Below are 15,518 nucleotides of genomic sequence, written 5' to 3' on the forward strand. Positions count from 1 at the left end.
CTAATGATCGAATATTTTATAAATTTCAAATTATCAACAAACAACTATAGGTGTTTACCGGAAAATGATACAATTCTTAACTATATCCTCCAAAATTAAGGTATACAATTTAGTTTAGCCAGCATAAGAAAATTAACAAATGAATTTACAACTTGGTCTATTAGACCCATAGTAATAACGCAGAGTTAAGGATTTACCTGATTTAAATATTACCAAAATTTTACTTGTAAATTTTGAGCCAGAATTAAAAAAAAAATTGAATCGCCCCCTCCTTTTTTTTTTGAATCGAGCGACTTTTTGAAAAATCCCCCCCCCCCCCCTAGAAGTAAGTCTAAATACGTTCCTGTACCGGAACCGAAAATTTTATTTTGATAAATGAAGTACCGGAATCGAACCGGAATTTTTAATTTATAAAGGTTTTTTAGGTTCTGAAATTAAATAGTTTTATTTAGCATAAATTATTTGTAGTTGCTACTTTGTTTATAAATAATCAGGGATCCATTCTCATTATGTTTATATTTAGAACTCTACAAAATTCTTATTTTTATTCTTATTCTTTACATATTTAAAATAATATTTTTGAAGTGTTTATTACGTGTATATTTATCACAAAATAATATTATATAGAAATTTTTTTCCCAGTGTATATTAGTGGTGTGAAATAAATCCGGATTCTCCGAAAATCCGAAAAATCCGGATTTCGGATTTCGGATTTTAAGCTGTAAAATCCGAATATTTGGGTTTCACATTGTAGATTTCTGTATTCTAAAGCAGAAAATAAAAATTTGTCGTTATAAATTCTAATATAAAAAAATGAACATTTTCTATTTTAAATAAAAAACATTCATCGTTCCACTCAGAATCTAAAATTATTTGAACTTTAAAATTGTAATACATATTTTTGCGCTTCACTTTGTGAACAGTATTAAGTTTTAGTTATTAAAAAATAAAAAATGTCTTTATATGATACAGCCCTAGCTTGAATTATTCTGTAGGATAATGAAATGAATAATACTAAATAGTAAATATTCACTACCCAGTATACACTATACATTTATAAATTTGGTTCAACTGTTGTATTATAGAAAATAAAAATGAAAATAAAATATCTGATATGTACAGTTGGTTTATAATTTTATATTGAAAATATTAAATGTATATTTGACTATAAGTAGGTATAATAAGTATCTATCTATTATCGCCTATCGGTTATATCAGATAGAGAATATTTTAATACAAAAATTGCGAAAAAATTGGAAATGTTAGAAGAAGATTGGGATAGATGTGAAGTTCTTGTCAAGTTATTGAAACCACTGCAACTAGCTACGACAATATTATGTTCTGAACAACAAATCACTATATCTATGGTAAATATTTAATATAAACAAAAACCTTGTTAATAATTAATTTTATTGTTTAATTGTAAAAACTTTAAAAACTTGTTTATGTATTTTAGGTTCGGCCACTTATTGGTAGTCTCATCACTAAGCACTTAATTTCAAATCAAACAGACTGTGTGTTCGCTACCATGTTTAAAAACACAGTTTCCAAAGATTTGGCTAAAAGATTTTCGATGGAAAGTGGGTCAGAGAAAAATACTAATGAAATATCGGTGAATGTATCTCAAATAGCAAGTCTACTTGATCCTAGGTACAAAAATTTAAAATTTGAACACTCGGAAGAAATTAAATACCGTATTCAATCAATTGTTCGTTCAAAAGTATTATCTGTAAATCAAATTTCGACAACTGTATGTGGCAATACTCAAATTGCAAAAAAAACTATATTAGACGAGCTAATGGGCCAATTCTCTGATGATGATGAGGACGAATTTACTCGTTATTTGTCAGAGCCTCAAATAAACCATAACGACAATCCATGTTTATGGTGGAAAGCACGGGAAAATGTATATCCTAAAATATCAGTTTTGGCAAAAAATATTTTATGCATTCCTGCTTCATCAGCATCGTCCGAACGTGTATTTTCTACAGCAGGTAATATAATTACACCCAAGCGAAACCGAATGACGCCATATCATTTGTCAGCATTGATATTTTTGAAAAACCAGGCATAATATTAACAACTTATTATTATTTAAAATATTATTAATATTATTATAACCATAGAAGTATTATTTTCATTGTTACTATTATAAATTATTATTATTTAATTATTTATTTATTTATAATTATTATTTCAAACTTAAATTATTATATTTGTAACCTAACCTAACCCTATTTAGGTATTATTTATTGTGTATTTTTGGATAAATTACACCGTCCTGCGACTACTTTGCTGTTTTAACTTTTTGCACTTATATTTATAGATTTTGAAGCGCTGAATTCAAATCTGTAATCAATTTTTCTCTAACACGTCTAGTTTTTCTACAATTCGAATAATAAATATTGTCTCTTCTTTATAGTCATTAGTCATACAATAATGTGCGATATATTCGTCGAATTATTATTATTATAAACTGAATGTCGTCTACTTTACTGAAATTTTAATCTTATCTTTATTAAATTTTTTATCTTATAGTAGTTCAATTAAATATATTTTTAAACTCACACAATTTATGTTTATTCTCTATAGTTACGTTCATTTTAGTCTTCATAAAATATCCGAGTTGTACCTATATCACCTTTCTTAGAGTTTATTTGTGCGATTTTTGATTTTCAATTTTTTTTAGTATGACGTCTAAACCAATTAAAAGAAGATGTTGTAAAAACAACTCAAATTTATTTTGTTATATATGTGGTGAATATGTTATAATGAAACAACGAAATAACATTACAAATTTTGTTAAAAATGTATACCAAGAATATTTTGGTATTCATTTAGGCGATCAAAATAAATCTTGGGCACCCCATATTGCTTGCCGATCCTGTGTTGAAAGTTTGCGAAATTGGAAACAAGGTAAGCGTTTATCAATGCCTTTTGCAGTACCAATGGTTTGGCGAGAACCAAAAAATCATATTGATGATTGCTATTTTTGTATGGTTAATATTTCCGGTTATATTAAAAAAAATAAATCGAATATAATTTACCCAAATTTACTTTCTGCTATACGACCAATACCACATGACCCTGAATTACCAGTGCCTGTACCATCCAAAGCTTTCGAAACTATTTTAAACCACGATACTTCTATAGATTCCGCTGACAATTCTAGTAATAATGACGAAGACTTTCAACTTGACACCATAGATGCTCCACAACTTTTCAATCAATTTGAATTAAATGATTTAGTACGTGACTTAGCTCTTACTAAAGAGGCAGCTGAAATTTTGGGTTCGAGACTCAAAGAAAAAAATTTACTTGCAAAAGCTACTACTTTTTCTTGGTACAGGAATCGTGAAATGGAATTCAAACAATTTTTTTCAAAGGAAGGACCACTTGTATTTTGTAATAATATTTCTGGATTAATTAAACATTTTGGCAAATATTATGATGTGAATGAATGGAGGTTGTTTATAGATTCATCTAAAAGAAGTCTAAAAGGTGTTTTACTTCATAACGGAAACCTGTTAGCGTCTATTCCCATTGCACATTCTGTACATTTAAAAGAAACGTACGAAAACTTACATTTAATGTTAGAAAAAGTTCAATATCCACTACATAAGTGGATTGTTTGTGGTGACTTAAAAGTTTTGGGAATGTTATTAGGTCAACAAGGTGGCTTATATAACCTATAAGGTTATAGTATAGGTTAGTATAGGTTATAGTATAGGTAAATGTTATACTATCTTGTAAAAAAACTAGACGTGATAGAGACAAACTAATTTCAGATTTGAATTTTGCGCATTAAGATCTATAAGTATTAGGTATTATTATACAAACAACAAAAATAACAAAATATTTTGCAGGACAGTGTTATTCTGCTACTTATAAATGTTGTTACTAATTTCATGTATAAACTGAGTTTAGGTTGTAATATCTACACGTTATTGCTATATTGATGATTGTTATTGTTATATTTTTGCTTTAAAAGTTTTCCTATAAATATATTAATTTTTTACAAAAAAAAAAAAAAATCTGTATTTATCAAGGCTTTAATATAAGGAATCCATAAAAAAATATTAATTTAATGCTTCAAAATCCGAAATCCGGATTTCGAATTTCATGAATCCGGATTTTCGAACTTCGGTAAATCCGGATTTTTCCCAGCACTAGTGTATATCATAATTGGAATCAATATTATCTTTCAAATAAAGCAATAATAAACACACTACCCGCTATTGTAAATTATAGTTCATAGTTCATTGACGATTGACGAGTATAGTTAATATTATTAACTACTGCTTATATTATTTATAATTTAATTATTTTTATCTATTTATCGTATGCAATTTTTAATTTAAAATTGTATTATCTTCTAAATTCTGATACATAACTATTTAGTTTTATCATTTATAACAGTATTATAATATTATAGGTACTGTTTTGCGTATTTTATAGGGGGTAATGTTGATTGTCAGCAGTGGCGTAGCCGGGGGGGTGGGGGCTAAGGGGGCTGTAGCCCCCCATGGGCCGTGTTTATATGTATAATGTATCTTGACAATTTAATAGAATCAATGGATGCTCGTTTTAATCAAAGGCTTATTGATGTTATGCCACTTGAAGGATTTATTCCGGCCAATTTAATTATGTATGACGATAAAAATATTATAAAAGCTACTAAAATATAAGTCCAAGTCTCCATGATGATACCTCATCTACAATCAGAGCTGACCTGTTCATATGGAGGCAACAATAGAGTCAAAATACTATTCCAAAACCGAATTCTGCTTTTGATTCACTTTCTCATCGCACCAATCTTCGACCTAACATTAAAATACTTTTACAATTATTCGCCACGTTACCAGTTACCTCTTTCACTCCGGAAAGAACGTTTTCAGCACTTAATCGCTTAAAAATTTTTTTAAGAAGCACCAAGTCGGAAAACAGACTGAATGGGTTAACTATTTTAATATAAATAAAAAAGAGCAATTCGATGAAAGTAAAATAATAAATGAATTTGCCAGAAATTCGCCTAAAAGATGCAGCTGTCAAAGTAGAGCAAGTGACTGAACACTGAAACCAAAATTATTATTATTATTATAAATTGTATATTAATAAATATTTTTAAAACTATACTAAAATGCTTGAATTACGTTTAGAAACTTGGTGGTAGATGGTGGGGGGGGGTTTAGGGTGAATTCTCATATCCTCTCTTACCTTACTTATCAAAAAAAGTGGTTAGCCCCCCCCCAAATTTAAAAATCCTGGCTACGCCACCAATTGTCAGCAATATATATTAAAATAATTTTTCATTTACTAGGTACTATACTACACTAACAAGTGGACGATGGTATATTATAGTATATTCACTATTTTTTTTCTCATCAATAAAAAATAATATTATATTTTACTGATAACAGGAATTGGTACCGAATTATCTGGAACCGGTACCTTTATTAATTGTCATCATAGAACCGGAACAGTAATTTTATTTTCTGAGAACCAGTACCGGAACCAATACCGATAAATTCAAATGGTTCCAATTCCTGGTCTAAATTGTATGAAAATTATTATATAATTACTATACTCAATAGATTACGGTTCTCTGTTGACACTTAAGTACAAAGCCTTAACCGCAATGATAAACATATCTACAATAAATGCTTACTATATATATAATTAATTTCTTAGATGTTATATAAATCCTCAAATTTTTGACCAAATGTAACGGCTACGTTTCTGTTTTCCGGCTATGACACTATTGTGCCCCATAAAATATAAGTGTTAACCTTTTAACAATTATTCAAAATATTATTTAAAAATATTACTTCATAGTATGATAAACATTGATTATTTTTTTTTCTTTTTTAAATAAATGTATATTTTTTATGTAAAGACTTACAATTATCAAGACCAATATTGTATGAGCTATATCATAATATTAATTATATGATTAACTTATTTAAAATAAACTTATTTTATAATCAATGATAATAGTAACAGGTTGTTTAATAAAATGAATATACATTGATAGGTATTCAAGTAATCAAAATTAATTTATTTTGTCTATAATTATCAGTTTTCCATACAGTCATAGTCAGATTTTACATTTGAGTCGGCTACAGTTGATCGTGATTTGTTTTGATATTTCCAAACATAATATAAATTTAAAATTCCCTATGACGAACATATAATCCATAGTTTATTACATTGTATTCGTAAACATTACCAATTCTATGCCATCTGCTAACATTTTTAAACAGTGTTTTGTGTGTATTGTGTGTACATATCAGGACCGCCCTTAAAGGATGGCTGTTCGCCCTGTTCGGGCATATGCTCTGGGTGTCACATTTCATAGTGCCCTGCGTGCCATTAATTGTTTACCTACATTTTATTACATAGTAACTGATTTAAAAAAAAATGTTATGATTATTTAGAACAATAGTTTTCAAACTGTGATATGCGTACCCCTTGGGGTACTGAAGATTTTTGAAGGGGTACGAATCTAGCCAACAAACCTTTAAATTTAAATTACTTATGTGGTAAAGGTTATTCAATTTTAACTTATGTTAATATAAAAACAAATTAAATGTTGATGATGATTTAAGATTGTATTTTACTAAATTAGAACCCAATGTTGATCAACTGTACCAACAAAAACAAGTTCACCCTTCTCACTTATTTCTTTGAAAGTAAGCTCTTTTTGTTTTTAAAATTTTTTGTGTATTAGTTTTTAATGAAATAAAAACATGAGTAAGTTTTTAAATTATTTTATATTTATTTTAGTTTACTAAATAAGATGGGTTACTCATGAAAGTTTATTGATAAAAAGGGGTACAGTATTAATACAAGTTTGAAAATCCCTGATTTAGAATATTACGATAGGCTCGATGAATAATACGAGTATATATAATGTATCTACATACAAAGAAATTATTTTGAAATTTTTTTTTTATTTGTATAGCATTGTGTATTGATGATAAATGATAATTTCCAGTCTACGAATATTTTTATTATTAAAAAACGTGTAAAAAGTAATAAATAATAATATAATATAATACTTATTCCAAAAATATGTTTTATATAATTTCAATTTTTTTTAAATCCATAACATTATTTTGCAAGTTATTTAAAAGTATTTGCAAATCCACTTTTAGAATTTTCAATTGAACCAGGTCGCTAGTAAGAGCTTTCAAAGTTAGCTCACCCAAATTTTCCTAAAACTTTGAAAATGGTTCCAAATAATATATTTTTATTTCAAAGAATTCGCTAATCCCTTTTTAAAAATGTGTAAGTATTTCAGCTAAGTTTTGTAGTTGTGTATTTGGCGTGATTTTTTGACCGGAATTTTCGAAATAGGTATCATAAGAAAGATAATAATTAAGCAAATATTAGGAAATCACTAAGTAATTAGAAATTATACTATACGTATATTAATGTATATATTAAAGTAACAAATAATAATATAAATAATATTAATGTATTGGTATGGTCAACGTTACAAGTTCAAAAGCTTAAATCAGCCATCTGAATTATACATTTTAACAATAAACTAGCTGATTCTTATTAGTTATTAGCTTTTTTTAGGTGAGGATTTCAAAGTTCTAGGTCAAAACGGTTGGGATATATAATGTTGGCCCCACTTAAATATTATTTGGCTTGGAGTACATATTTTTGAATTGAAAATTTTTAAAATTGACTTTAAAATATTTGCAAATAATTTGCACAATTATGGCGTAGATTAAAAAAATAAATGCAGTACATAGATGGGCCAAAGTCATGAACGTAATAAATGTAATAGTTTTTATTTATAGTCTTATGTATTTGTATGAAATAACGCAAATAATATTTAAATTATAGAACCCCGAAAAAATGTTTGGCACTATTACTAATATGAATGGCGGCTCTGTACGTATCTCATAATCTCATAATATTAAGCATTTTTTAAGAATTGTATATTGTTGCCAGTAAAGTATGAGTCTGTAAAATTAAGAAATAAAATAGTTAAAAAAGAAACACATATTTCGTATTTGGCGGAGCACAATCGTGTTGCAGGGACCGTCGGCAAAAAATGTTTTACATTTTTCGAACTAATGCAAAATTTAAAATATTATATTTATTTCAAACTACTGCACAACAATGGTCAACAGCATTAGATGACCGAGTCTTAGAACTCCTGCGGACAATACAGTCGATCAGATTATTATAGTATTACGGACATACGTAAAGGTAGGTCCTTACGACAAACACGACATAGGGAGACCTCATAAATCTTTAATAGTAGAAATAAGGAAATTATATAAAAAGGAATCATTAAAATAATTGCAGGACCACATATAATAAATTAATAATTGTAAAATAGGGGATAAGTGCAAATAATAATATTAACGAGGTCACTAAAGTAATAAATCTTATATATTTGTAATAATCAAGAACAACTTTTACATAGTACGGCACAATTGATCTCCACAAAACCTGAATATATAAGGGGATTGCGAACAGACCAATATTTAGACGTATTTTAGTCCGATTACCGAGTACCTTCACGCCAGTTTAATTGTCAATTTAATTAAATAATATGTACTTAGAAATATTTCAATAAACAGTTTAACTTAGTTTGAGTACTTTTATTGGAATTATCGTATCACATCCTCATCTTAACGGTTAAACTGACCGCACGCAACAATAGCCAGGATTTCTGTGGATAGAGCTATGGCCATCCATCAAAACCAGTTACTCAATAGTATTGATTTCTAGAAACTATGGCTCGAGAGCACTATTTTTATCAAAATCATTTAAGTATAATAGCATGAGAGAAGGAGAGAAAGAGAGAGACACAGAGAGGAGAAAACTTAATACTGCCCTATTTACTCATGTAAATGTGTATATAAATTATATTACTTCACAGAATATTTATTTTTATTCGTATAATTCCCATAATTTCTACATTCATATAAATATATTCGATTACAAATACGATTTAATATGTTTTATTAAAAAATATGTAAGTGGTGTACAAGATTCAGTTAAAACATACTATATGAATGATTGTAGATCGTGTTTAGCGTGGCATTATCTTATTACATATTATGGTAATAAATCCACTATGGTTATATTATAGCGACAATTTAAGTACTCAAATTTATCCAGGCTGTGAACAAAATATTGAAAATAAAAAAGAGGGATTAATGTTAGCTTTCGAGCAATTGATTTATGGCTTGAATGTTACTAATTATTATGACATCGAAAAAAAATTATCGACACTTGTACAAAAGCGGGTACCGTAAATAGTAGATGTATGTTTATAATATAATATTACATATTTATATTGTGTAATAAATGATACTATATATAAAGTAATTAGAATTCAACAATATGTTATAATTGAATATAAGTACTCACTATATTTAAAATATTTGATCATGGTTTCTGAAAAACCATAATTTTTGTATCCTGCAAAAACGGTGAACGTAAATATTGGCAGAGTAAACAAGTTCAAATAAAAATGACCTACTATTTCAAATAATTGTATAATATGTACGTATAATAATTTAATATAATAATTATAATATAATTAATATAATAAAAAATATGTAATTAACTTCTTATGTAATATAAAAATAATGATAAATAACAATACATATACCTTTATACATAAATAATTACATTTTTTTTTTAAAACTCTCTCTGTTATGAAAACTCACTATAACGAAAGAAATCTCTTAGTTCCTTCAGATTCGTTATAGATAACGTTCATAATATTTGTATAATTTCCGTTTTGGTAAGATTTGTACGGATAACTAAAATATTTTTCATATTTAAAACATAAAAATGCTTTTGTTTTGAGAAACATCATTAGAATATGATACATTATTCCAGTACTGTAAGTTTTTATATGGACATATGCGCGCTCAGTTGTGTACAGTAAATGGGTATCATGTATTATTTTAAGGAAGTTCAAATAAAATTAAATTATGTTTTGAACATAAATTTGATAAATGATAGTCTGATAAATTTTCAAAGTACGGTAGTAAAAATAGTGTAAATCAGTGTTCACTACTTAAATTAGTGAGGTTATTAGTTATTCTAATTTTAAAATATTTCATATTTTTCATATGCTATTATAAATTTAAATAATATTAAATTTACTATTCCAAGTATAGATAATGGTACATAAAAAATCATTAGAATTATTTGCGTAAGAAAATTGCAGTTTAAATTTGAAAAACAAAAGTTGATATTGCCACTAAATACTCCTTGATAGTATCCTATACAATTACTTATTGGAAAATATAGTCATTAATTATACGTACATTTTCCAAAAATCAAAAATAGAATAATTATGTATATATATTTATATATTATGTAATACACATTTTTGACAAAAAAGGGAGACTAAGAGTATGTTACTCTTAAACAAAATTCAGTATATTTATTTATAGAAAACAAATATTTTGAACAATATTTGGTTAATAATGAGTGCCAATGTATAATATTTGAAGAGCAAAAAAAAAATAAAAATGTAATGTTCTTATCATTGCAATTATTAATATTTATAATCATTTAAATTAGTAGGAGGTAGATTGTGATGGCAGCGAAAACTCTTAAAAGTAATAAATATCAGTAGATGAAGAAGAATATACATTTAATTAAGTACCTACGATTTATTTTTAGTTATTTTTCAATTTAAAAACTATTTTTCATTATTTTTATTCCTTTACGTATGAAAATATAGATTTAAATAATTATTGATAAAAATAATTTACCAAGTGTCTCTAATCTTGCAACATATGATTCTATATTTTCAGGTATGCGTGAATAGACTAAAAAAATATTTTTAAAATTATTTCATTGTAATAAATTTAACATGAATACCTATAATTTTAATTTGTTAATAAATTATTATAAATAATGGCTTAGTTATATTCCTAAATAAATTAATATGTATACAAATTTTTTGATATAATAACCGAAAATAACCTTTAAAAATTGAATTGAATTTTCAGTAAAGTTTGAGTTATGGTTGTAAAAATATTAATATTAATGATAATGGTCTATGTTTTGGTTTGTATTAATAATCCCGGTAAAATAATATAGATCAGCATAATCCCGGATAACCCAGTTATTTTCGGTTTGCTTCCAGTCCCTGGTATAGTTACTATTGAGGGCAATCTGAAGCAAAAAAAGAATTGATTTTTATATTTGAATTCTAAAGTCTAAATAACTTACTTTTTCGATAATTATTAAATTGATTTTTAGTTAACACGTACTCTTGGTCTAAACATAATGATATCAATTATATTTGCTTTCATAAAAAATTTGATGTTGAGTATTAATGCATTTTCGATAATTATTGAACACAATTAAAAATTAAATAACTGTATATTAATCACAATGCATACATTGATCAATGATTCAATGTGGGACGATGACAAATAGATAAAAATAGATTTAATTCACATTAAATATATATTTTATACACTTCATTTTCTTTACATATATTAAAATAAATAATTATATGGTATATATTATATATATATATATCAGTGGGGGTGGGGGGGGGGGGGGCTGAGGGGGCTGCAGCCCCTCCCCCGAAAATTTAAAAATTATTTTAATGGTCTATAATATTCGCTCAAAAAGTTTTAAATTGTATTTTACTAATTTTAAATTGTCATCTTTATTTTGTTAGTTTTCTACAGCTTCGGCCGTGCTAGTAGGTATTTAATGCATATATTATTACTTATATAACATTATGCATAGGTCGGTTTCATGATAAAATCTATAAATAATTATTTGTAAGCGATTAGTGACAAGACACCCGACGGGCGACGACTGTTCTTATCTTTACGACTTTACACTAATCGTATAATGTAATAGGGGTATAAATAATAAATATACACAAACGGGCGTCGGAAAATATTATAAACCGGCAGTCGGGCAGTATCGCAGTGAATGCAGAACGTATTATTTTGCCATTTTGATATTTTGGTTATGCAACGTGGTTACTGTACAGGATTTAAATTTTTCAATCTAACTCACAAAAAATGGCAGAGAAAAGAAAAAATCAAACTTTTTTGAATTTTTTCACAAAAAAAACAAAAAATGTAAGTAAAATGTTTAATTTGTATTAGAAGATACGTTGTAGGTTCATATAAATATTATGAAAAAAAACAAATTACTGAACTGTATATATGGTTTTAAAATTAATTTTAATACATTTTTAAGACTTCATACTTCGCCGTCGTGTCGCGTCGACTTTATAACATAATATTTATAATATTGTTCATGACTTTATAATATTTTCCAAAATAAATGCATACCTATAAATATTAAACCACTTAATCCAATTATGAAAATAAATAAATATTTTTTTATATTAGTCAAACTGCAGTGACCCTATCATTGAAGAAAATGATAAAACACAGAATATTGTAGTTTTTGAAGAAAAAAAACAAATTGATAAATCAGAGTTACAGACAGAATCTGATTCTAAATATGATATTGGTCTTTATATAAATTGTTCAAAACCTCTAACCAATACAGAAAAAATTTTAATTTTACATAATTTATGGGTGCCTGATGTAAATTATAAATTTCCAGCTCAAGATAATGGCAAGTTTAAACGTACTTTTCAGTTGAAATGGCTTAACACATTTAATTGGTTAGCTTATTCAAAACTGAAAGAAGGGGCTTTTTGTATGTATTGTGTACTTTTCTTGTTACAAACAAATGTTGGTAAAGGTTCTCACGTAAAACTGGGCAAACTTGTAACCAAACCTCTTATTAAATTAAAAGATGCATTAGAATCATTAAAAAATCATGCCAACTTAAATTTCCATAAAACTGCAATGTTAAATGCCGATAATGTAATTAAAATTCATAACAAGGAACAGGATAATGTATATATGCAATTAAATACTAAGAAAAAGCAAGATATTTTAAAAAATCGTTCATCTTTGAAACCTATTATTCAGACTATTTGATTGTGCGGAAGGCAACAGATTGCATTAAGAGGGCATACAGACTCTGGACGAATTGAAATGAATGAACCTACTGAAAATGATGGAAATTTTCGTTGTCTCCTACGATTTAGAGCCAATAATGGTGATATAATTTTAAAAGAGCATCTAGAAATTAGTGATTTGAATGCTATGTATACAAGTCCTCAAATCCAAAATGAATTAATTACTATTTTTGGAGAAATAATTCAATCTGAAATAGTTAAACAAATATCAAAATCCAGTTTTTTTTCTGTTCTCGCCGACGAGACAATTGATATTAGTCAAATCGAACAATTTTCAGTATGCATAAGATACCTAGATGAAGAATCAATGATAGTTCGGGAAAACTTTTTAGCATTTATTCCTGTTCAGGATGTAACAGGAGAAGGTATAGCTAATACTTTACTAGAAACATTAAAAAACCTTGGTTTAAATTTAGAAAAAATGCGTGGTCAAGGCTATGATGGGGCGGCAACCATGTCGGGTGCTTTTAATGGTGTACAGGCAATTGTGAGAAAAAAATATCCTAAAGCGTTATACACTCATTGCATATCGCATTCTTTGAATCTTTGTTTGTCTGAAGCTTCTAAAGCTCAAGATATTCGAAATGCTTTTGGAATTGTATCAGAATGTTGTTCATTTTTTCACTACTCCGCAAAAAGAACCCAAATTTTAAAAGAAAAAGTTTTAGAAATTAATCCAAAAACTCAGGCACATAAACTTAAATCACTGTGCGAAACTAGATGGGTTTTGCGTCACGAGGCTATAATGATTTTTAAAGAATTTTTGCAGCCAATAGTTTCTGCTTTAGAGCAAATTGAAAATGATTCAAAAAATAAGGAATCAATAAAACGAACACATAGTCTTTTGAATAATATCTGCAATTTTAATTTATTAGTAGCTATCTATGTTTCAAATAAATTATTGAGTTATACTTACAATTTATCTGAGTATTTACAAACTAAGAATATAGATTTAGTAAACGCATTTGAAAGTGTATCCAAAATCTCCAAGAAACTTCAAGATATTAGAGAAAATTCAAATGTCGAGTTTCATGAAATTTATGAGGGAGTAAAAAGTATTTCAGTTTCGTTAAATGTTAATGAAACTATGCCACGTATTAGTGGTAGACAAAAAAATCGAAATAATGTGCCTTTTAAAGATATTGAAGAATTTTACAGACGTACAGTATTTATTCCATATTTAGACGATTTACTTTGCTCACTAAAACAACGTTTTCTTTCACATAAAGATACTATAAAGTCATTACAGTATGTGTTGCCGTCTTTGACTGTTGATAAGCCATTTTCGTGTTTAAAACCCGCTGTTCAATTTTATGAAGACGATTTACCAGGTTATCAAGATATTATTGAAGCTGAATTTAAATTATGGCAGTCTAAGTGGAAAACAGTTGGACCAAAGTTCAGACCATTAAATGCAATTGAAACCTTAACCAACTGTGACAGCAATATGTTTCCAAACATGTATCAACTCCTAAAGTTAATATCAGTACTACCTGTATCGACTGCTACTGCAGAAAGGAGTTTTTCTTCTTTGAGAAGATTAAAAACTTACCTTAGAAATTCAACTACAGAGTCAAGACTTGTCAGACTCGCACTACTATCCATTCATAGAGATATTGACATTTCAGATGATCAAATATTGGACAAATTTGCTAACAGTGGAAAGGCTCGAAGATTAAAATTGTCACTTTAATTGTTTGTAAATAAATATTGTTAATTTATTTTTATTCATCACATTATATTCATGTTTATTAAATTCGAGTTTGTTTTATTATATAAAATGTTAGTATACTAAATTGTAAAAAAAATGTAAAATTGAAAAGAAAATTGATTACTATTTTTATTGTTTTTTTTTTTTAATAAATAATACAGGTAAAATAATTTATTGTATATTACTAAACCACCGCTGTGTAAAAAATTGATCAGCCCCCCCCGAAAAAAAATCCTGGCTACGCCACTGATATATATACATACATTTTAATCATATTTTATCGAATTACTTTTTATTAAGTATTAAGATGCAATTATTATAATTAAAGAATACATTCTATACCATGGATTCCTTGGTCTGAAAACTTTTTAACAGTATTGTTCAAGATTTTTGACGATACCAGTCGGATAACAAGAATAATAATAATCGGATATAATAACAAATTTAAAGTTTAAAAATTATAAATTATTTGTTTAGAAATTACGAGACAAAATAATTTAATTAAATTTTTTAATTTATATAAAAAATATTTTTATAAATATTTTTTGTCTGTAAAACAATATTTATAGGAATTTTAGTTTAAATTAAAAAAAAAATGTATGGTTGCGGGAAATTGAACCCCTCCCCTCCGCGTCTACCTTAATGAGATATTTACAAACTAATGTTAGTCTAAAATAAGTTCAATTTTATTTATTGAATAAAAATGAAAATGTAAACAATTTACCTCTCATTCTGTGCACGTAGATGTGATAAGATTCAAAAGGTCTCGGATACGCTAAAACA

The 15,518-nt window shown here is 27.1% G+C and overlaps 3 protein-coding genes across 3 annotated transcripts in view; 1 reads left to right on the forward strand and 2 right to left on the reverse strand.

Annotated features, from left to right (window-relative positions):
* LOC112681850 overlaps positions 1-9,419 on the reverse strand; it is a 43,937-nt gene extending 34,518 nt beyond the window's left edge. Inside the window, exon 1 of the mRNA XM_025552174.1 lies at positions 9,403-9,419. The gene's annotated coding sequence lies outside the window, so the exon portion shown is untranslated. The remainder of the gene's footprint in view (positions 1-9,402) is intronic.
* Positions 9,420-10,568: 1,149 nt separating this feature from the next.
* LOC112681797 overlaps positions 10,569-15,518 on the reverse strand; it is a 170,916-nt gene continuing 165,966 nt past the window's right edge. Inside the window, exons 77-80 of the mRNA XM_025552115.1 lie at positions 15,460-15,510; positions 11,230-11,277; positions 10,767-10,823; positions 10,569-10,603 (exon numbers count right to left, since the gene is read on the reverse strand). Coding sequence (XP_025407900.1) covers positions 10,569-10,603; positions 10,767-10,823; positions 11,230-11,277; positions 15,460-15,510 — 191 coding nt within the window. The remainder of the gene's footprint in view (positions 10,604-10,766; positions 10,824-11,229; positions 11,278-15,459; positions 15,511-15,518) is intronic.
* On the forward strand, positions 14,112-14,717 carry LOC112681828 (52 kDa repressor of the inhibitor of the protein kinase-like). Its single transcript, XM_025552144.1, has one exon. The coding sequence runs from the start codon at positions 14,112-14,114 to the stop codon at positions 14,715-14,717; it is 606 nt and encodes a 201-aa protein (XP_025407929.1).

The sequence above is a fragment of the Sipha flava genome, unplaced genomic scaffold (genome assembly GCF_003268045.1).
Source record: "Sipha flava isolate LNK unplaced genomic scaffold, YSA_version1 197_pilon_pilon, whole genome shotgun sequence".
NCBI classification, from domain to species: Eukaryota; Metazoa; Arthropoda; class Insecta; order Hemiptera; family Aphididae; genus Sipha; species Sipha flava.

Coding starts and splice junctions, on each gene's coding strand:
- LOC112681828 (XM_025552144.1), top strand. CDS start 14,112: ATGCCACGTATTAGTGGTAGACAAAAAAATCGAAATAATGTGCCTTTT.